At 38.4% G+C, this 25038-nt stretch overlaps 1 protein-coding gene across 5 annotated transcripts in view; it reads left to right on the forward strand.

The window, feature by feature from the left end:
- Positions 1-25038, forward strand: part of LOC127438244 (protein TASOR-like) — a 202226-nt gene that overhangs the window by 63217 nt on the left and 113971 nt on the right. For all 5 annotated transcript variants that reach the window (XM_051693677.1, XM_051693672.1, XM_051693673.1 and 2 more), the window contains 4 exons: positions 3679-3770; positions 3894-4025; positions 9225-9358; positions 9449-9480. In XM_051693677.1, coding sequence (XP_051549637.1) covers positions 3679-3770; positions 3894-4025; positions 9225-9358; positions 9449-9480 — 390 coding nt within the window. The remainder of the gene's footprint in view (positions 1-3678; positions 3771-3893; positions 4026-9224; positions 9359-9448; positions 9481-25038) is intronic.

Consider the following 25038-nt stretch of genomic DNA (forward strand, 5'->3'; position numbering starts at 1 on the left):
AAAAAAAAATTGTGGACCACCACAAGTCTGGTTCATCCATGGCAGCAATTTCCAAACACCTGAAGGTACCACGTTCATCTGTACAAACAATAGTACACAAGTATAAACACCATGGGACCACGCAGTCATCATACCACTCAGGAAGGAGTCAATTCAGTCTCCTAGAGATGAATGTAATTTGGTGCAGAAAGTGCAAATCAATCCCAGAACTACAGCAAAGGACCTTATGAAGATGCTGGAGGAAACAAGTAGACAAGTATCTATATCCACAGTAAAACAAGTCCTATATCGACATAACCTGAAAGGCTGCTCAGCAAGGAAGAAGCCATTGCTCCAAAACCACCATAAGGCCAGACTACAGTTTGCAAGTGCACATGGGGACAAAGATCTTACTTTTTGGAGAAATTTCCTCTGGTCTGATGAAACAAATATCGAAGTGTTTGGCCATAATGACCATTGTTATGTCTGGAGGAAAAAGGGTGAGGCTTGCAAGTCAAAGAACACCATCCCAACTGTGAAGCAGGGGGGTGGCAGCATCATGTTATGGGGGTGCTTTGCTGCAGGAGGGACTGGTGCACTTCACAAAATAGATGGCATCACTAAGAATGAAAATTATGTGGATCTATTGAAGCAACATTTCAAGACATCAGCCAGGAAGTTAAAGCTCAGTCACAAATGGGTCTTCCAAATGGACAATGACCACATGCATACCTCCAAAGTTGTGGCAAAATGGTTTAAGGTCAACAAAGTCAAGGTATTGGAGTGGCCTTGAGCCCTGACCTCAGTCCGATAGAAATTTTGTGGGCAGAACTGAAAAGGCCTGTGCGAGCAAGGAGGCCTACAAACCTGACTCTGTTACACCAGTTCTGTCTGGAGGAATGGACCAAAATTCCAGCAACTTATTGTGAGAAGCTTGTGGAAGGCTACCCAAAACATTTTGACTGAAGTACAAATAATTTTAAGGCAGTGCTACCAAATACTAACAGAGTGTATGTAAACTGGCCAACTGGGAATGTGATGAAAGAAATAAAAGCTGAAATAATTCTCTACTATTATTCTGACTTTTCACATTCTTAAAATAAAGCAGTGATCCAAACTGACCTAAGACAGGGAAAGTTTTCTACGATTAAATGTCAGGAATTGTGAAAAACTGAGTTTAAATGTGTTGGGCCTCATGTATTCAGATAGAAGACAAAGGCAGGCCTAACACAGTCGTAAAAACATAACTTAAGCCCCCACCTTCTAAGTCGTAAATCTTACTGATAAAAATCGCGCCAAAATCAAACAAAGGGAGTCCAAAACAGACTACAGATCCATGAAGCCTTGCCCTCTAAAGGATCGAGCTCTCAACTCCTATTGGATGAGGCACACAACAGAACGTCCCTCAAACATGACATCATCAGGACTTCAAATAATTCTGAAATGCTTCCAAAGTGGCTTCCAGCGACTTTGTTCACCGAATACGGACGTAGCTTTTTGCTGCTCTCCGGTGCAACCTCGTGGCTTAAGGAAGTAATGTCCGACTTGAAACTGTAGCCATACAATCTCCATCTCGCTGGATGAGTTGAGATTACTCTGTGTTCAACCGAACACTCTAACGGATCCGAAGGAGACTGCCGAGCAATTCGCATCGTCATCCGTTGGCCTACAGAAGTGAAGAGATTAAAGATGTCTCTTCCATCTTCAAACAAGTCGACATTTCTGAGTTCTCCGCCAGCCCGCCGAGAATCAACAGCCGTACCGCCCGCCGACAGCGCGAGGAAACGACCTCTCGTCATCACACGAGCCTCAAGGAACGGGTCAAAATTAAAGGACAGAGGAAAACACATTCTACCTGTGTCCTCATGCGATTCAAGAGGTTACGTCTGGGCAGAGATAGAATATTATAGTGTGTTATTCTTGTGTTTCAAGGATTTTGCTTGTACAGTTTACGGATCGCCATGTCCTCTCATTATTAATACTCAGGGTATTAATTATCACGAATTTTTTTGCTGTATTGTGGTCCAACCAAATTGGACTGTTGTGCATTTTCGCCATCGCAGGTGAGACAGCAACTGAGTTCATCCATTAAAGAGTCAAATAGCAAGGGACTTTTACGAGCCCCGCTCGTAAAACCGCGTCTCTGAGTGATGAACACGGCTGCTTTATCTCCAGCTATCGCGAAATCAGCTTTCAAGCTGTCACTGAATCATCTCTCTCTCACTAACCACACTGACACACACACACACACACACACACACACACACACACACACACACACACACACACTGTCACACACACACCTTATGTGTTATAGGATTATTTTTATTTCCATATCTAATCATATCACTGTTTAGTTTGTAGTTGTAAGTCGGAAGTTTATTGACTGCATTGTATTAATTATTAATTGATATTACTGCATAAATAAACTTTTGTTTATATTACAAAGAGAAGTGTTTTGGTTTGTTTTGCATACGCCTGTGTCATGCTGACGGGATGTCAGTGCTTGGATTCAAGCCTTCATTCATTGTTTTTTTCCCGAAAATCGATATTCTTCGGATGTCGATTTTCCTAAGAAAACAATCTAATATTGAGACTGTTTTAATATTCGGTTATTAGTCCCTGACTTCAGGGTGGTGCCCCGTCAATGTTAATCCTTATTAATATTCTGTTGATTTTTGATAATTGATAATTATCTTTGATTGAATTTGAATGATCAATAAGCTAGTGTTCATTTTAATTAATGTTTCATCGACGTTAACAATTAACGATTATCTTTGATAACTGTTGATTTAAAGGATTAAAAAAAAGCTAACATTGATTCTCATCAATGTTCTATTGATTTTAATAATTAATAATTATCTTTAATAATTATTAATTATTGCTAATAACCAAACTTGCTCCTAAACGTAGCACACTACATTTACTGGAGTCCCACATGAGGTTTTAATGAGTTAGATACAATTAATTAATTTAAATATTGATTAATAACTACAGAAATAATTATTAATTATTTCTGATAGTAACACTGATCTAAACAACCAGTAAAGCCCTACAAATTTTGGATAAGGTGTATGTAAACTTCTGACTACAACTGTAGTGTTGTGTGAGGAACAGACCAAAATGTAAATGTTAATTTACCTCTTTACCCATTGAAATTGGCACGCACACAAGAACGTCCTTGTTTAAACGCAGTGAGCACACCTGATGCCACAAACCTCTCTGGCTGTCAAGAGCTGCTCGTACAGGACTAGTTGAAATTACTAGTAGAAATTCCAAATACACTTTATGTACACACTACTAATTTATGTTTTACTAGTGCAAACCTAATTACTGATAGCAAAAATTTGCATTTTTCACTTGTGAATATTGAATTATAGATATCTATAATTCATATGCTGCTCGTGATTTAATGTTGAAAGGGCTTACGATATACTCACTGATGTTTGTGGTGTTGTTTTCCAACCATTGCACTCATGAACATGGCAACATCTGCTCAAAATGAAGTAGTGAAATTATTCACCCCAATGTTCCCTTAATTGTGATACAATTTTGGAGGAAAACCCCCCCGCAAATTTTAAAGATCAACATCATAATAATTTTCTTTTAAGTATGATGGGAAAAATTTTCTGCTTAACAGGAATGAGCCATCATGTAGTGCTGAGACTGAATAACTGAATAAAGATGTTGTTTTTGCAGGTGTTTACCTGTGTCAGTTTTCTGATTTACTTCATATCAACCCAATGGAGGCTGGAGCAACAGGAAACATCATCATATTCAAAGTGATAAAGGTAGTTCATCAGCTGTTTGAATCATTTTGTGGATCAAATGAGTCATCAAATGAAATCCTTGATGTTATTGTGCCTTTGATCAAGACTTGTTTTTAAATTAAACTGAAACTGTATTTCTCTCAGGGTAAAGTAAAGAGCGTACATGACTGTATGTCCAGAAGTATGGATCCAACACCAAAATTTGACAGCCATTTCTCCAAGAACTCTACTCGAGTGACCTCCTTACAGTCATACAAGGCGTTTGAGTATACTCAGGTAAAAAAAAAAAAAAGTGCTTTTTTCAGCATTCGAGTACATTCAGCCAAAAAATTGTGTTGAGGAGAATTTAAGTGTAATTATTTTAACTGAGTATTTTCAGATCAAATAAACTTTTTTCCAAGGATTTTTGGTTAAAACCATGAGTATTCACCTTATGCTCCAGTGAAACTAGCGTCCAGCCATCTTGAAAATTTTGTCTCAGAACTTCCGGTCTAGCAGTTGCTATGTAGATATCAATGGTGTTGATGTCAAAGATTTGATAGTGTAGTGGATTTACAGGTTATAGAGTTGCCAAAAGTTATCATGAGTATTTTAAAGTGTTCAGGAGATGTCATAACAGCTGGATGCTGATGGGGGAGATTTTAAAACAAGAGTTCATTCAGAAATACACATCTTACCTTCACACTGTGTATGTACTGAAATGCCTCTGTGTTGTCTCTTGGAGTTTCATGAGCACAAAGTCATAAAAAATATCTCTGTATGACTCCTTTGACTATCATGTCATTCACCCATCATGTCATAGTTAAAGGTGCACTCAGTAACATTTGTCTTGTCATCTTGGACTTACACTGACACCTAACAGCTTGGATGCAGCATAATTTAAAATCAGTAGTTTTCAGTTTCAGATGCCATTGTAGAAATTTTGTATACACAGCCAGCCATGATTACTTCAATCAATCAATAAAAGTGTCAAATAACAGGACGGTTATTCTAACATGGCATGTAGAATAAAACAGATTTTATAAGGTTACTGGTATGACTGAATTTTTGAATATGAGTGCTCATGATTTCCTACATATATAGCTAAATTACAATTCATGTCTTTTAGGAGATTTAGGAAAAAAATAATGAGTGTACCTTTAAGGTGAGCAGATTTTGAGTGTTAAACTGGGATGGGGAAGTGGTGCCACTATGTTCACACACACACACACATACAAGTTAAAGTGTTTATATTCCTTTTTTTTTTTTTTATCTCATTTAAGTATGCCTTTTGTGATTATTAAATAATTGTCTGATTGCGGTTATTTGAGAGGAAATGCACTGTAAATTCCAATCACATTTTACAGTCCAAATAAAGGAATGAACAGCCCTTTTAAGTAGGGATGCACCGATACCACTTTTTCTCTTCCGATATAGGAAATCTCAGTATCGGCCAATCCTGGTCCGATACCAGTGTTGTTTTTTTTTAATAATCAGTTTAGAATATCTTTACATTATTGTGTGGAACTAATTGGGTGTGGTCTTTAATATATAAAGAAACACAAACCTCTAACTACACATTATTTCAATGTAAATGTATAGCTTATTAAGAAAAACGTTATTGTTAACTAGTATACTGGATAATGTAGCAGCAAAATTAACAGTAATTCCAGTATAAGTCATCAGTAGAAAAGAAGCCCTTTTTTTTTTTGTTTTTTGTTTTTTTGCAAAAAATTTTCAACTTGTATCTGGACTTTAAAGGATTCAGATCTCTTTTTTTGTTCAATTTATTTATAAGATATCAGCTCACTTTTCATTTACACAGTTATTTTCTGGAACCCATTGTATTTAAATATTATTATAATTTGTAAACAAATGATAATAATATATTATAATAGTAATATATCTCATTCGTGCACCTTTAACTTTTAAACCCTCACGCTTTTATTTTGACATTCTGAACTCTCCAGGAATTCCTGTATGTGTCTGTTTGTAGGCAAGTTCACAGTAGTTTAATTCGCTTCTTATTCAAATTCTGGTAAAAAAAAAAAAAAAAAAAAAAAAACCCACCTCCAGTGCCATTCTAAATGCACATTATAAGTGAACCGAACTTTTGAGCATCTACATCCGAGATGTTGCTCGTGAGTAGCGCTCAAATATTGCGCACCGCATGAAGGCTAATAATAGCCTTCTCAGAGTGTGTGTGTGTGTGTGTGTGTGTGTGTGTGTAAAAAGAGCAGCGCCATTCACTGACGCACTGGAGCTGCGTGTGCATTTTATATATTTACTTATTAAACACAGCCTTTTGTGATTCACAGAGCTATTGCACGTCTTCAAGTGGCTTTGAATAAAATGTGTTTTAATTGTTCTTTTATGTCATTTTTGGAGCTTGACAGTAATGAACATGACTAACACACAGTATCGGATTTGGATCGGGCTCGTCGGACCGATACTCGATCCGTCTAAAAGCTTCAGTATCGGAGCCGATACCGATCCAGGTATCGGATCGGTGCATCCCTACTTTTAAGTGTCTCATTCAGTCAAACTCCGACCGTCTCACTCGGCCGCATTGCAGACCGCACTAAGTGCAGCACCTGAAGAGCGCTTAAACCGCCTCTGAACCGGACTTTAAGCGATTTGATGCATGCGCCATCTGCAGAGGTTATACGCCAAACTCCCGCAAAAATATAAATTAGGATTTTAGTGAATGCAAAGCGCTCCAGTTTCACTTTAATTTACTGATCGTGTAATGACAAATGTTACTTGTCGTGGTGAGTTCATACACGCAGTGTTAATGACACGCAGTGAAACAGAGGAGCCCTGTGTCAAGCCCGCTTACTCTATTTGTAAGGAGATGATACAGTGTTGTATCATCAATGCTTGTGGGTTTAATCTGAGAGCCTTAAAGTAACGGGTGAAAGTGAAGAATTTTGGATAGAAATATTTTACTATTGCATAATATAATTAAGGCTTTTGATTTAACGCGTTTGATTTTACTAATTCATTGTGGTAATTATATTAAAAATAACGCGTTAAAAAATGTATGCAATTAATCATGTTCACGGACCGTAATAAGGAAAATTCCTACCATTAGAGCAATTCAAGCTTGAAGTGAATGAATGAGCATTACATTTATGTAGCACTTTTCTGACACTACACTCAAAGCGCTTGACACAGAGAACAGGGGACTCTCCTCAACCACCACCAGTTTTCTCCAGGGGGCAATAAGCGAAACTCCAACTTATACAGAGAACAACCAAACCCACCGACAGCACAAGATGAGAATGCGTTCTTGTTTTGAAACACAGCTTGATGGAGTGCAAATCCGACCGCAGGCATCTCAAGGTGTTTTTCAAAGTTTAAAATTATGTTTAACTTGACAAAGTGACCTAAAAACGACATGTTAATGACGAGACGCTCCAAAAAGCAACTGTCTGACGCAGGTGTACATGTCCTTAGAAAATTTGTTAGAATACTGATTTTAACTGATTGATGTATTCAATTGCAAAATGGATTGCTATGGCCAATGATTTGCTTATGTTCAATAATATGGAAATAAACAACATATTGGTTACTAAAGTACATTTTTGTACTGTCTTCTCAATGCTTGACTCATCTTCCAATATAATGTAATGCATTTTAATTACCCGAATTATTTTTTATAATATATTTTATTTGTAATTATTTAAATATAACTATTTATAATTATTTAATCATTATATATTAAATTATTGTTATTTAAGGGGCTTTCTCCACAAATATTTATATATGCGATTAATTCGAATTAATCGGCATTCCATGTAGTTAATAAGATTAAGAATTTTGATTGATTGACAGCCCTAAATATATTTAATTATTTAATATAATATAATACCTATTCAGGTTGGCTGGGTTCCAACAACAACTGTGTAAAATCAAAATGGACCAAGACTAAAGTTGAACAAAAAGAGAACAGATATTTTAAGTATTTTTAAATAAATATAATATAACTGTCATTCGTCAGGTTATAAATCCTTTTATATCATGTAAATCATGTAAAATTTAAATATGAATAAATTGCTTTAAGGTTTATGAAGCTCACATACACCTTTGACAAAAACATGACATTTTGTATGACAATTAATCATCATAATGGTGAAAGCCCTAAAACAGACAACAATTAATCATCATAATCATGAGAGCCCTCAAACAGATAATTAATAATCATAATCACTATTATTTGTTTGACAATTAATCGTCAGTCAAATTTCATAATCGTGACAGCCCTACATTTAAGCCTTTAAAAAAATGTGGGGTGACAAATTAATTTTAAAAAGTGTGAAATTTCCTGTAATGTCATGAACTTTCATGTGAAATAATACGAGCTGTTACTGTTTGAAATTCCATTTCAGCTACACATTTAAATTATTAACAAGCTGAAACCTAAAAAATTAGGCACAAATACAGCTATAACAAATAAACGCTTGTTTCATGAAGAAGTTCTGTGTGTCACAGCTAGGGTTGGGCAGAATATTAAAGTATTCTGGGATGAATACTGAATACTCTTTCTTAAATGTATTCAGTAATGTATTCCGAATACATCACATGAAAAAATAACATATTCAGAGTACTTTTAGAATACATATTTATAAAGGCAAGGCACAATTGGAAGAATTACGTGTGATTTTGTCATTATTATTATCATCTTATCTGAACCATTACATCTCCATTATTAACATCTAGGTGAATCTGAATAGCTAGTTTAAATTAGATGCGGAGTTAGACACTGATGTTTTTCTTTATGGAAGGCAGAAGGCAAACATAAGGCAGTTTATGGTCAACTACAATATTTTAATATTTAAAAAAACATTTGAATCTTCTTATTTGATTGGACTGACAAAGAATAATACATTTTGAAACAAAATTAGATAAGAAATACAAATAAACCATATTTATTTTCAAAATGATAACGATGGCACACGCAGAAATTAAAGTAAGGAGGTTATGTGAATGTATTTACACAGCAACAATCGCGGTAAACAATGTATCATGCTCGAATGTTATATTTGTTGAAAAAATTTGCAGACTGTATTAATATTGGTGCACAGCTGACAGTGATCTTTAAGAAAAAGGTATGCAGGTGCCATTTGCCAGATATTCAATCTAGAAATGATTATACCATCAACTTAGACACCATCAACTCTTGGTAAAAAAAACTTTCTTTGCCCCCACACTTAATCCATATCGATCGACTCTTCTTAGTAGCTTAGAAACAGGTAGTTAGATGACACAATGTGGAAGAGCGGAGCGCTGAAAAGGGTTGGGGCTGAATAATGGTGAATACTTGTGCAATATAAAGGGCTATTTTTCACTGTTTGAATGTTCTTGGGTAAAATAAAGTTTTTAGCATTCATACTCTGGCAAAAAAAGGCCGTTTAAGCAATTGAGTGTACTTGGGTGCAATAAAATGCTGTTTTATCATTCAAGTAAACTTGACTGTAGCGTTTTTCTCCACAGCAATACTTCTATGAGTATGTGGATTTTGAGATTTCGTCCAGGCCGAGACACGTGCGTCCGTATGCGGTGGTCTCTTATCAGTTTAAAAGCAGAGAGGCTTCGACAGCTGCTACTAAACCGCTAGCTCCTCTCAGGTACCTCACTGCCCTTTTTTTTTTTTTTTTTCTTCTTCTTTCTGGGATTGCACTGTGTTGGCTTGTTTAGAAAGTTTTTCTGTTCTTTAGGTGCAACAGTCAGCCATCAGGGACCACCAGAGGTGAGCATTTACACTCACTTGACATACACTAGAACAGCATCAACTGCACAACAAAGTGCTGCTGGTTTTAACGTACAGTGGCCCCACAAAGTATTTGGACATTTTGTATACACAACGCCGGGTTCACACATCCTCCATGAGCATGGCGTGAGCGTTAATGTTGTCTATACTGTACACCTATATACACAGTATGGCAAAAGGTCTGGCAGTTTATTAATTCTTTCCTTTAAGTTATTTTATTGAGTTACTTGCATGCAGAAATATAAATTGTAGTGTACTATAGGTTCGGTTTGAATAATTTTGATTTGCTTTTGTGTCTTTTCAATAATCTTCTGATTATTTTAGTGTTGTACTCCACCCAGAGCTGCTGAGCTCAACGTGAGCCGTGTGGCAAAAATAGGCTTAATGCCGAAACTATCTGCTCTGGGATATGTGAACCTGGCATAAGTCACACCTACAAATTTATGAATGTCATTGCATTAGATACAGCATATCAAAGCAAGTGTCATCTGCAAATAAATGATGTTAGAGCTTAAAGCCATTTTAGTAATGACTCTTTAGCAACTGGTGTGAAGATGTGTAGCAACTCACAACAGTATAATGTTTATTGTAGCATAATTTATTTTAAATTGTAAGCGCATAATGTAGTTGTGTATTATGTTTAATGTTTAATGTATTATGTTTTTGCATAATGTAATAGGTTATTATATTATGAGAAATGTATTACATTATGAGCTCATGGTAGCAACTCATGACATAATCACAGTACATATTGTAATAACAGCACAATATATAAGTAAAATATAATGTTTATAATATAATAATTTTCTCTTAACATAATGATATAAGTACAAATTTTATAAAATAGTATAAATAGTTTGCAAATAATTGGGTCATTACATTAAAAGAAACTGTATGCCTTGCAAATCATAAGTGAGTGCAATGACATCAATGACCCTATGGGAATTTAATTAATTATTTATGCGAGATACATGCTTGGAGACACCCTGAATTGACTCCAGGGTACCCGTGGGTACTTAATGTCTTAAATTCACTTTTTAATATTTCAGGCCATCAAAAATCTTAAGTACCTTAAAATACAATAAGTCTTAAAGGACGTTTGACAATTGCATTTTGGGTGAATAGAGGAGAAGCTTAAAACTGCAAAAGTGTGTTTTAATGCTGTTAATAACTATATTAACTGATTTTCATGCTAACTGAGCTGTTAGAGCAGTACGGGATGCGCTGGGGTGGTTTATGAGGTGAAGTAATCAAATATCTAACAATAGGGAAACGTTAAGTGACTCAAATAATGAGTTCTCGGGCTGGTCAAAACCAAGGAGCTCTAAAATTTGTTAAAACCAGTCAACATTTCAGGATCTGAAATTTGGTGCAGGATTGCAGGTATTGTGCACAATTTGATGTTCCAGGTATTGGAACATAACTCAGTGAGACTAGCTGTGGGAGTGGGACATCGAGCAGGTCCGGAGCTGGATCTGGCAGGCTCTGGTAACCTCGGGATATGTATCTCAAGGATGAGACGGGAAAGCAAATAGAAATATAGCTGCAAGCAGCAATAACGGGACCAAGCACCAGCATAGCAACCACTGCACAACCCAAATAACACATAGAGATCAAATGACAAAGAAAAAAAGGTGACCAAGGATGGGTTTGAATCTGTGAATTTCTGTTCAAAGATCCAATGGAAAGTCCACTGTACTACAGAGGCACAACACTGATAGTCACCAATGGGACATAACAGGCAGAGAATTAGCACAACCACAGTTGCCAGAGTCAGCTTTGTATTTGCGTTCAAAGTTAAGAGTTCAAAATTATTGCTGAGATAATGTTTTTGATACATCAAAGTGGTTTAAATTGAAGCAGGAATTTTACAACCCTGCATTAGAGTAAGCAAAACGTGAAGACTTAAAGGTCAACAGAATTTTAAAAAAATTAAAAGCGTTCTTAAGCAGACTTAAACTTATAAACTTCTAAGCCATAGTCCAATGCTCTTACCACTAGGCCACAGAGATTGTACATCTAAACTATGCCATAGAGAATTTCCAAGCTGAGAGTACGAAAAGAAAGCTTAGAAAGTCTTTAACACAGAGCAATTTTGAATTCAAGCAGGAATTCTGCAATGTATTACAGCATACATAGTAATAAGCACAACATCTCAGAGGACAAAAAAGTTAAAATTTTAAAACCACCTTTAGCAGGAATTGAACTCTCAATCTTTTGAGCCAAAGTCCAATGCTTTAACCACTGACTAGGCCAATCAGTTTACACAGACAACATTGCCCAAGACACATTCCAATCCGCAAGTACAAAACGATTGCTAATAAAAGATTGTTAGAGATCACTGATTTTTAATTTAAGCAGGAATTATGCCATGTGGTACAGCTTGGCAGTAGTAAGCACATCATGAAGACTCAGAGTTCAAAAGAAGTATAAAATTAAAAACATATCTCTCAATCTTTTGAACAATGGTCCAAACTTTAACCACTTGGCCACTCAGTTGAGATACCTAAACAATGCCACAGAGACTTGACATGTTTAGAGCGAGCACACAAATGAGTGACACAGATGATTAGCATGCTAAGCTAATGTTGTCTACAAATAGCATTGTGATCAAATAGCATTACAAATGCATTGGATAGCATGCTTACTGATTAGCATGCTAACCGTTAGCATGCTCAGCTAATATTGCCCTACAGACAAAAAAAAACAAAAGTTAGCATGCTAAACGATTAGCATGCTAAGCTATCATAGCATGTAGCATGATAACCATGGTAAACAGACCATGTTCTTTTTAACTACAGGGGATGTTGTCTCCAAACTTCTAAAACCTTTCAAAAGATATCACTCCCATATATATCAGAAGAAGAACACTAAGATAATACAAAGACCTCCACTACAATATAGCATCAACTCTAACACCGGTCCAAGTGGGAATCGAACCTAAGATTCTTGAAAACTGTAAACCAGTGCTTTAACACTCTGAGCCACACATTTGACATGCCCATTGAGTGGCAAAGTGACTTCCTAAGGTTAGAGTCAACATACAATGTAGGTTATCTTTTGAACTTTAGGTGGCACTGTCTCCAAACAGCTCAAGTATCATTAGGGCATGATGTCAAAGATGCACACCAATTTTATTTGAAATATGACAATGTATTTAAAAGATATATATAATTTTTTTTAATACATTTCAATATGGTGGAGAGACAATTGTGGAGTGAAGTACAGCCTACATTGTAAAACACTCCGAGGTCAACAGTAGTATACATTTTAAAACAAATTTTTGCTGGACTTGAACTCACAACCTTTTGATCATGAGCCACTCAGCTGACATGCTCAATGAGTGGCAAAGAGATATCACATGGTTAGAGTCAGCACACAAGTGTGGATTATCTTTTGAACTATAGGTGACTCTGTCTGAAAACTGCTCGGGTGTCCTCAGGACATGTTTATGATGTACAGTATAAATTTTTTTTCTTTTAAATCTGACAGTGATTTTAAAATAACTTTTTAATTAAATTAAATGTGGCAGAGGGACTTTATGGCTGACATGAGAAAAATTATATATCGGTATCGTTGAAATCTGCATGACCTAAGGAATCCACAGTCACCAACCGCATGATTTTAGGACATACAGTTCAAAAGTTGTGGGCAAAAATATATTTTTTACATCTTTTGACCCATAGGTGGTGCTGTCTCCAAACTTTGTATGTACCCATAGATCATGATCCTGATGATGCAGAAGTTTCGTTTTGATAGGACAAGCCGTTTCCGAGATACAGCCTCACATCTCGTTAGATTTGCGCAGCCGTAACTTTTAAACAAAGGTGAAACTCAAAATTATTTACTATAATTTCTGTGCGGCTTGGTCTGGAGATTATTTTGAGCCATTATTTGGACAAATCGGACAAAGTTTGAAGAACATGAATCTTTTAAACTGTAAACATCATTATCCAATATGGCAGCTACTGTAATGGGCAGAGTTATAATGTATGGGGGTTCATTTGAATCATTGAGAAGAGAGTAATCAGACCAAAAAAAAAATAATTTAGTTTCTAGGAAAAACTGTTCAAAAGATATACACAAAAGAAAATTGAATTTTTGGACTGGTGCTGGTGCTATGGAGTTTGTTCTATGGGCTGCCATAGACCTTTGGTGCTTAGCCCCTAATAATAATACTAACAGATACAATAGGGGCTATGCACCTTCAGTGCTTGGCCCCTTAATTTAGCTGCAAGCAGCAATGATTGGGGCCAAGCCCTAAAGCCATACACCAATCACAATGCAAAGAGCTCCAGCACAACAGAAGCACAACATTTAAACCAGGGTTCATCCTGTCTTTGAACTAAAGCCCAGAGCTCTAACCACTGCACCACACAATCAATATGTCTCACTGACATCAAAGATACATTCTAGGTTGAGAGTACACAGCAAAATCCCCAGTATTAAATATACACTCCTTAGTGTTCATTTCGGTTCCACCCGATGGTGTTAAAAACTAACACTGAGCACTGTTGAATCTACATTTTGAAGGGTTCAATGTTGATTTGACCAAACGATTAATTAAATAAAATGGGTACACTCTCTTTGAGTGATGGTTGATCATTAGTGATGACACCTGGTGTTAACAAGCAGAGTCTACTGAAGGAAAGAAAGAGGGACAACAAGAACAAGAGAACAAACCAGCAGACACCACAACAATTGAATCTGTCTTACAGCCACATGGTCTTAGATGTACATCAACTACAAATAAAATGTTATTAGACAACTGTGTTTCAATATGTTGTGAGGATGGTTGTTTTTCATGTGTGCAAAAGTTATTTACTGAGAATTAATAGAGGTTTGTCTCTGTTTAGTGTTGCTGATGTCATTATTTAGTTTCATTCATAGAAGTCACCATTATGGTGATTGTTTTCTTTGGTTAGACACTTGAACCTTGCTTTAAATTAATATGATCATGTTCTGGGAAATGCAATATTGTTCAATAAAACAAGCACAACACAGTGAGATGGAAAGGGTCCACTGGGATGATTTCTGGTATATCTAATTGAGATTTCATAAAAGTCAAATAATCAAACAAAATCCAGGGTACAGTGGAAGTATAATTTAGCAATGGGTGCAGCACCAAATGTTGGACCCTGGGCACAGAACTATTTTAGGACCCCCTAAATAATTTGGGTTTGTGTTGAGGGTTATACAGGTGCATCTCAATAAATTAGAATGTCGTGGAAAAGTTCATTTATTTCAGTAATTCAACTCAAATTGTGAAACTCGTGTATTAAATAAATTCAATGCACACAGACTGAAGTAGTTTAAGTCTTTGGTTCTTTTAATTGTGATGATTTTGACTCACATTTAACAAAAACCCACCAATTCACTATCTCAAAAAATTAGAATACATCATAAGACCAATAAAAAAAAACGTTTTTAATGAATTGTTGGCCTTCTGGAAAGTATGTTCATTTACTGTATATGTACTCAATACTTGGTAGGGGCTCCTTTTGCTTTAATTACTGCCTCAATTCTGCGTGGCATGGAGGTGATCAGTTTGTGGCACTGCTGAGGTGGTATGGAAGCCCAGGTTTCTTTGACAGTGGCCTTCAGCTCATCTGCATTTTTTGGTCTCTTGTTTCTCATTTTCCTCTTGACAATACCCCATAGATTCTCTATGGGGTTCAGGTCTGGTGAGTTTGCTGGCCAGTCAAGCACACCAACACCATGGTGATTTAACCAACTTTTGGTGCTTTTGGCAGTGTGGGCAGGTGCCAAATCCTGCTGGAAAATGAAATCAGCATCTTTAAAAAGCTGGTCAGCAGAAGGAAGCCTGAAGTGCTCCAAAATTTCTTGGTAAACGGGTGCAGTGACTTTGGTTTTCAAAAAACACAATGGACCAACACCAGCAGATGACACTGCACACCAAATCATCACAGACTGTGGAAACTTAACACTGGACTTCAAGCAACTTGGGCTATGAGCTTCTCCACCCTTCCTCCAGACTCTAGGACCTTGGTTTCCAAATGAAATACAAAACTTGCTCTCATCTGAAAAGAGGACTTTGGACCTCTGGGCAACAGTCCAGTTCTTCTTCTCCTTAGCCCAGGTAAGATGCCTCTGACGTTGTCTGTGGTTCAGGAGTGGCATAACAAGAGGAATACGACAACTGTAGCCAAATTCCTTGACACGTCTGTGTGTGGTGGCTCTTGATGCCTTGACCCCAGCCTCAGTCCATTCCTTGTGAAGTTCACCCAAATTCTTGAATCGATTTTGCTTGACAATCCTCATAACGCTGCGGTTCTCTCGGTTGGTTGTGCATCTTTTTCTTCCACACTTTTTCCTTCCACTCAACTTTCTGTTAACATGCTTGGATACAGCACTCTGTGAACAGCCAGCTTCTTTGGCAGTGAATGTTTGTGGCTTACCCTCCTTGTGAAGGGTGTCAGTGATTGTCTTCTGGACAACTGTCAGATCAACAGTCTTCCCCATGATTGTGTAGCCTAGTGAACCAAACTGAGAGACCATTTTGAAGGCTCAGGAAACCTTTGCAGGTGATTTGAGTTGATTAGCTGATTGGCATGTCACCATATTCTAATTTTTTGAGATAGTGAATTGGTGGGTTTTTGTTAAATGTGAGTCAAAATCATCACAATTAAAAGAACCAAAGACTTAAACTACTTCAGTCTGTGTGCATTGAATTTATTTAATACACGAGTTTCACAATTTGAGTTGAATTACTGAAATAAATGAACTTTTCCATGACATTCTAATTTATTGAGATGCACCTGTATATAAATGGTTTTAGATGGATAGTTAACTGTGCTATATTATTTATAAGTTATTCAAATGTTTTTATTTTGAAACACAAACATTTGAATCAAACATTAAATTAGTAAAAAAAATGCATACAAAAAATATTCATACATTTATAATTTACAAGTTCTTGTGTTGGCAAAGTCACCATAAGATCTCTGTAATGAGAGGTGTGCCATGTTGTTCAGTCTATCCTGAGGCTTTTCTGCTCTCAGGTAGTTTTAGCAAATCATAACTCGCTAATTTAAATTTGCATACCGTAGGGTCCAAAGTAAACGTTAAATATTATTAAACAAATTATAATATGATTTATTATTAAATTATTTATAAAAAGCTAATTCTTATAAGCCATGCAACTGAATTTTGCATTATTTTTTATTTAAATATATATTTTTTTGTCACTGTGACTGGAATTATTTAGCTAATTTTTTTCTTGCAAATCAGTGACAAACAACACAGGTTGTACATTCTGTCAGGAAAGTGAATCACAACCTCATAGATAAAATATTGTAACTTCTGTTGTGGTTTTTGCTTAGGGACTTGCTATTGGCTGTTGTGTTTGCATAATTAATTAGGTAGGTCTGTGGCGGTTTTGGGGACTGTTTTGGGGGTGTTATTAATGAACATTTAAAAGTAATTGCGGGTTATAGTTATGTTTCAAGTTCCATTTAATCTTAATGTCATTTTATGTTATGACAAAGGTTTATTTTTAGTTACCATGGGTGACATTTGTGCTCACATGAGCTAGTTATGATCCTGGTTTGTATGTCCTCTAGTGTAAGTTAGTGATGGGCATTCTGGCTTTTTTCAGTGAGCTGGCTCGTTCGGCTCGTTTTTCTTGCTCTTGTTCTACCTCCTCCTTTCCTTCAGTAGACTCTGTGTTAGCACCAGATGTCATCACTGATGATCAGTCATCACTCAGAGAATGTACTTTTTTTATTTGAATTCTGTTTGTCCAATTCTTTGTATTGTTACAGATTATTATTATTTTTTTAATTGAAGCAGGATTTACGCAATAAAGTACAGTCGGAATTGTAGTAAGCACAATATGAAGACTCCAAGATCAACAGAAGTTCAAATTTTAAAACTGCTCTTACGTGTACTTGAACTCACAACCTTTTTACCTGTATTCCTTTGTATTAGCTACTGGGCCATTCAGCTGACACAGCTCAAAAGTGCCAAAGAGACATTCCAAGCTGAGAGCAGCAGGTTTTAAATAAATAATATAATAAATACGGTTAGAAATGTATCTCTGCCAATTTCAGAAGACTTAAAATAAGGAAGCAATGATACATTAAATGATTTGTTTAAATTGACTAAGCATTTTGACCACTATGTGGTGCTGTCTCCAAACTGCTTAGGTGCCCTCAGGACATTATTTTTAAGACCACTTACAATTTTCATTCAAATCGGACAAAGAACTTAAAATAAACATTACTTTTTCATAAAATTCTAAATGTCTGAGAGGTTATATGGCTGATGTTGGGAAAACTTGACAGAACTATTTTTTTTTTTTTAAATTGAAGCAGGAATAACACAATAAAATACAGTCTGCATTGTTGTAAGCACAATATGAAGACTCGGATATCAACAGAATTACGCATTTTAAAACCACTCTTTTGACTAGTATATGGCTGATGTTGGACAAATATATAGTTGAGATATAGTTGAAATCCTCATGACCCAAGGAACCAAAGACACCAAAATTATATTTTTAGGAAAAATGGTTCAGAAGTTATGGGCAAAAATAAAACACGAATTGACATTTCTTGAGCCATAGGTGGCACTGTCACCAAACTTTTTATGTTACCTCGGATCATAGTCCTGATGAAGCATACCAAATTTCGTTTTGATAGGACAAAGCATTGCTGAGACACAGCCTCAAATCCATTTTCACGTTGACCTCGTTAACTTTAATAATAATTTCTGAATGGTAGCACAAATTAAAATGATTTCTGATCAGTTCTGTGTGGCTCGGTCTGGAGATTATTTTGAGCCATCATTTGGACAAATTGGACAAAGTTTGATGGACGTGAAAAGTTTAAACAGCAAATGTCAATGCAAGATGGCGGCCACTGTAATGGGTGGAGTTTTAATGTAAGGGGTCCATTTGAATCATCAGGAGGAGAGTAATCAGACAAAAAAAATGGTGTCTGTAGGACAAACGGTTCAAAAGATATATGCAAAAGAAAAGTGCATTTTTGAACTTGTGGTGGCGTTATAGAGTATGACCTAGAGACCCCAAATTTGGTATAGGGGCTATTCATGCCCACCCCTATCAGTGTGCAAAATGTCATTTTCGTATATAGGGCTGCCATAGACTTCCAGCCTGAATAGTAATAATTATGGATACAGTAGGGGCTACGCACCTTCCGTGCTGGGCCCCTAATAATATTAGTGTAGATGCCTTTCAATTTAAAGCATAATTATAGAATATGAGAAGTTTTTCCGGTTCCGGCAGACCTGACTAATACAGCATAACTATGGGTTGAGGGATAAATTAGGTGTATGCCTGGCTGATGAGCCTTTAGTCTAGACTAAAACTAACAGTGTGTATCTGAGTCCCGAACAATACCAGGAAGACTATTCATTAGTTTAGGAGCCAAATAGGAAAAGGATCTACCTCATTTTGTGGATTTTGATATTCTAGATATTATTAACAGGCAGGAGTTTTGCAATCGTAAAGAACATGACGGGGCTGATATGATCATTCAGTATTTCTTGGTTCTAGAAAGCACTCTAGCTGCTGCATTTTGAACCAAATGAAGCGTATTTACTGAACCTGTGGGACATCCTCCCAGTAATGAATTACAATAATCTGGTCTTGAGGTCATGAACACATTATTTTTTTTGCATCAGATACCAAAATCATGTTGTAACACCGCAATGTTTCTGAGGTGAAAGAATATTGTTCTACAAACATTGGAAATATGATGTTCAAAGGACAGATTGCTTTCTTTAAAAAAAAAAAAAAATATGTATATCCCTTTTCTCCCTATTTGGAATGCCCAATTCCCACTACTTAGTAGGTCCTTGTGGTGGCATGGTTACTCACCTCAATCTGGGTGGTGGAGGACAAGTCTCCGTTGCCTCCGCTTCCGAGACCATCAATCCATGCATCTCATCACGTGACTTGTTGTGCATGACACTGCGGAGACTCCGCATGTGGAGGCTCATGCTACTCTCTGCGATCCACGCACAACTTGCCACGCACCCCATTGAGAACCACTAATTGCAACCACGAGGAGGTTACCCCATGTGACTCTACCCTCCCTAGCAAACGGGCCAATTTGGTTGCTTAGGAGACCTGCTGGAGTCACTCAGCACACCCTGGATTCGAACTTGCGACTCCAGGGGTGGTAGTCAGCATCAATACTCGCTGAGCTACCCAGGTCCCCGACAGATTGCTTTCTAATATAACACCAAGTTCTTTACTGTAGAAGATGATGTAATAGTTCATCCATAGATAGTCCAATCATTTTCTGTCATCTTATTTTTAGACATTTTTGGTCCAATAATTAGTTCCTCTGTATTGCTATTGCAATGACTTTGCAGAAATGAGAGTATAGTCTGCGTAGTGCAATGTGTTGCATCCTCAACCTAGGAGGAACACCAGTCAGCAAACACTCACCATTTTTAAGGCAGACAACTGCCTCGTTGAGGGGTCCCTGGCCTGTAGAACAGCATGGTGCCTAGCACCAGTTGCGACAGTCCTGTTGTGTCAGATGAGCCCTGTTCAGAGACCAAACAAGCTGTTTTCACAGCTCTGGCTGAGGATGCCAGATTTTGCCTCAAGCTTGCGAGAGCAGATCGGTCCTCAAAGGAATTTCCCATGGGTGAGCATCCAACAGCTCTATCCCTTGTCCAGGAACCAGTGGCTTTTGGGCCAAACTAGTATCACTGTTTCCTTGTCTTCCTGTATCTTGCAAAATCTTTGATGAAGCAAGCAGATGGGTGGGAACACATATTTGTGTTTTGCTGGCCATCTGAGCTAAGGCATCCAAGCTTAGTGGAGCTTGTGTCATGGAGTACCACAGGCGACAATGCATGGTCTTCAGGGAGGCAGACAGGCTTCCCCAAGTTACCCCCCAATTCCTCTGAGGACGGAGTCTCCATTTCCCTGTCCTGGCACCTTGATGCGAGAGTAAATCTGCTCCTCTGTTCAGGTGGTTGGGGATGTACATCACATGTATTGAAAGAAGACATTATTCACTCCAGAGGAGAATTCGGTTCGCCAGGTTTAGCATTGGCCACAACTGCTGTGCTGTCCGAACCGTCTAATCCTAAGGCTCTTAGAGCCAAAAGGACTGCAAGCAGTTCCAGGAGATTTATGTCCGACACAACTTGTGCACCTATCCAGGTGCCAAACGGTGGACATCTGTCGTCCAGAGCTCCCCAGCCTGTGTTGGATGCATCTGTGGTGACAACTTTGTGTCTGACCATCTTAGAGAGTGTTCCATCTTTTCAAAAAAATTCGGCTCTCCTCCAAATAGCCTGCGTGGCTATACAGCGACACATCACTAGGAGGCAAAGGTGACCATGGGGTCCCTCTTTACTACCTTATACATGTTGCTCAGTCAGTAAGAGGTTTTCTCCACAGTAATGTATTTCCCCCCCGACGCTTGTGTAAATAACAAACATGACATCTGAGGAAGACTTTGCTATTTTATTCTCCATTGCTTTGCTTTATGTCCAGATATTTCAGAGTTGTTGCTGTGTTTGTTTCCTTAACTTTTGCGATCTGCAGCGGAATTGCCTTGCAATAGTATTTTTTTTTTTTTTTTGTATTTGCAATAGTATTCGCGTTCTTTTACATAAAACTCTGGGATTCGCCCTGTGTATAAGCACACAAACGTGGACATGAGGGGCAGTCAATATTTTACATTGGTGTGTATAAATGGGTACAGTTTATGGGATATGTGCTTTCTCCACTGTACTCCCAGAAATGTTTCTTTCCTATGACTATTGTTATCCGGTCTGTTCACGCACATGCACACTCTTCAGAAACCTGTAAGAATGCTGCTTATGTGCTTACGTGGCCACATAACCCACATTCTACGGGAGAAACTCAGGTGTGTTAAACTGCTTTCTCTTAATCCCTTAAACAACATAAGGAAATTGTCATTCTCTTTTAGATGATGTTTCAGAACAGATTTCTGCAAAAATCCTTAAAGACATTAGTGCATATAGATATGGTCCATGTCATGTGATTATGGCTATGTATAGCATTAGCTGTAAGCATTAGCACCATAAATGCAGAATGTAAACATAACAATTGCACACTATGTAGTGCATATATCTTCCAATCATAATTGTGTTGTTAAAACAGTGTCTTCCTGTTCTCTCATGTAGATTCCATTCATAGAATGAGGTAGAAAACAGATTATTTATAGAATATCCAGTGTGCAGCTAATTTAGGTGTTCAGCCTCAGCTGATCCAGTTACATTATGTAGACAAACATATAAAAATACCAGAGACCGCATGGAAATTACAGACAAACCATATATTTTTGTAATCGTTATTGGGGTAGCAGCAAGGTAGAAGTGACAAGAAATTAATTACAATATTTTATGAATACAGTAGCAGCAAAAAAATTCAGGTAGATAATACAGAAATGTGCAAAATTGCAAAGGGAGTCGGATGGTGTTCAGTTTAATGTGTGTTGTCAGTCCAGTCTCTGAGTGTTGAGGAGTCTAATTGCTTGGGGGAAGAAACTGTTACGCAGTCTGGCCGTGAGGGCCTGAATTCTTCGGTACCTTTTGCCAAACGGCAGGAGGGTGAAGAGTTTTTGTGAGGGGTGCGTGGGGTCATCCACAATGCTGGTGGCTTTGCGGATGCAGCATGTGGTGTAAATGTCTATGATGGAGGGAAGAGAGACCACGATGAGCTGTCATCACTATCCTCTGCAGGGTCTTGCGATCCAAAACGGTGCAATTTCCAAACCAGGCAGTGATGCAGCTGCTCAGAATGCTCTCAATAGTCCCTCTGTAGAATGTGGTAAGGATGGGGGGTGGGAGATGAGCTTCTCTCAGCCTTCGCAGAAAGTAAAGACACTGCTGGACTTTCGTGGTTATGGAACTGGTGTTGAGGGACCAGTTAAGGGAATTTGGTGCTCTTGACAATCTCCACAGAGGAGCCGTCGATGTTCAGTGGAGAGTGGTCTATCCATGCTCTCCTGAAGTCAACAACCATCTCTTTTGTTTTGTCCACGTTCAGAGACAGGTTATTGGCTATGCACCAGTCCGTTAGCCGCTGCACCTCCTCTCTGTATGCTGACTCGTCATTCTTGCTGATGAGACCCACCACGGTTGTGCCATCGGCGAACTTGATGATGTGATTCGAGCTGTGCATTGCTGCACAGTCGTGAGTCAGCAGGGTGAACAGCAGTGTACTGAGCACACAGACCTGGGGGGGCCAGTGCTCAGTGTTGTGGTGGTGGAGATGCTGCACCTGATCTGGACTGACTGAGGTCTCCCAGTCAGGAAGTCCAGGATCCAGTTGCAGAGGGAAGTGTTCAGGCCCAGCAGGTTCAGCTTTCCAATCAGGTGCTGAGGAATGATTGTGTTGAATGTTGAACTGAAGTCTGTGAACAACATTCGAACGTACGTTTCCTTTTTGTCCAGGTGGGTGAGGGCCATATGGAGGGTGGTGGCGATGGCATCGTCTGTTGAGTGGTTGGGACGATACGTGAACTGCAGGGGGTCCAGTGAGGGGGGCAGCTAGGTCTTGATGTGCCTCATGACAAGCCTCTCGAAGCACTTCATGATGATGGGTGTGAGTGCAATGGGACGGTAGTGGTTGAGGCAGGACACTGAAGACTTCTTCGGCACGGGGACGATGGTGGTGGCCTTGAAGCATGTTGTAATGACGGTGCTGCTCAGGGAGATGTTGAAGATGTCAGCCAGCTGGTCTGCACATCCTCTGAGCACTCTGCCAGGAATGTTGTCTGGTCCAGCAGCCTTCCGTGGGTTGACTCTGCATAGAGTTTTCCTCACATCAGCCATGGTAAGACATAGGACCTGATCGTTGGGAGGAGGGCTGGTCTTCCTCGCTGCCACATCATTCTGCACCTCAAACCGAGCGTAGAAGTTGTTCAGCGCATCTGGAAGGGAGGCATCACAGTCACAGGCAGGTGATGTTGTCCTGTAATTGGTGATGGTCTGGATGCTCTGCCACATGTGCCGCATGTCGCCGCTGTCCTGGAAGTGGCTGTGGATTCTCTGGGCATGTGCATGCTTTGCCTCTCTGATGGCCCGGGACAGTTTGGCCCTCGCTGTTCCTAGGGCCGCCTTGTCGCCTGCTCCGAAGCCACTTTCTATTATGAAACAATGGCTAAACATCAGCTGGAGTATTAGAACTTTTTTAATGATGTATAGTTTTCACAATTAAATGAGAATTGTATGGAAATAACATGCAATTAAAAGATTAGTTCACCCAAAAATTCTAATTCTCTCATGATTTACTCACATTTAAGCCATCCCAGATGTGTATGTCTGTCCTTCTTCTGCAGAACTGAAGTGAAGATTTTAAGCACATTTCACTCTGTTTGTCCATACAATGAAAGTGAATGGGTGCCATGATTTATTTTTTACACAAACCTATCGATTTGCTTCAGAAGACATTAATTGATCGACTGGAGTCGTGTGGATTACTTTTATGCTGCCTAAATATAACTTCTGGACCGTCAAATGGCCAGCAGCACCATGGCACCCATTAGCTTTCATTGTATGGACAAACAGAGCTGAAATGTGCTTATAAAAATCTTAATTTGGTACTGCTGAAGAAGTAAAGACTTTCATATCTGGGATGGTTTAAAGGTGAGTAAACAGGGTTTCCACGGGTCTTAAAATGTCTTAATCCACCCTTCCGCAAATTAAGGCCTTAAAAAGATCTTAAATCGGAGCAATAAGTCTTAAATTCATAAGGTCATGGCATTAAATATTGTTTGAGGGAACGCAGGTGAACAGAGTTCCTGGAGTGAATTTTGTGGGGGAATGGCGTTGTCCTTCATAAAGTCAATGGAGGGAGTAAATCATTGTGTGATTCTCACATTGCAGCCGAATGGGCCTGACTCACTGAACATTCACTTGACTGTCCGAGGAAACTGGGCGCCTTTTTTTGTTTCTTTTTGTGCTTGTTCCACCTAGCGGCTGGAGTTTGTTTTGTGTAGTAACACTCCTTCGGGACAGTTTTGTGGATGAATCTACATGTTCTTTGTGCTTATGCCTCCTATTGGTTGGAGTTTGTTTTGTGGAGTATTTCTTGCAGGACATTGGCGTGATTGGGTCATCTGTTGCATTCAGGTAACAGTCGAATGGACCGGCTCACTGAACATTCGTTTGACTGCCCGAGGAAACTGAAGGGGTTTTTTTTTTTTTATTATTTATTTATTTTTTTTGTTTTTTTGCTGGTTCCGCCTAGTGGCTGAAGCTTGTTTTGTGGAGGAACACACCTTCAGGACAGTTATGTGGATGAACCTACATGTTCTTTGTATTTATCCTGCCTATTGACTGGAGTTTGTTTAATAGATTTTCTTCTGTTATGTAATTCTGTCTCATAAAATTTGTATAGAAACAACAGACTTAAGCAATCCGATGGCAAAGTCGTCATGGGGGTTCTCGTAGGCGTACATGGACTGTTTGAGTTTAGAGGGATGGACGCCAGTTGGTGTTGTCGTGCACGGGGTTAATGCACACGTTTTTCTTTTTCTTGTTTGTTCTGGGGGAAGT

The sequence above is a fragment of the Myxocyprinus asiaticus genome, chromosome 49 (assembly GCF_019703515.2).
Source record: "Myxocyprinus asiaticus isolate MX2 ecotype Aquarium Trade chromosome 49, UBuf_Myxa_2, whole genome shotgun sequence".
Lineage (NCBI taxonomy): Eukaryota > Metazoa > Chordata > Actinopteri > Cypriniformes > Catostomidae > Myxocyprinus > Myxocyprinus asiaticus.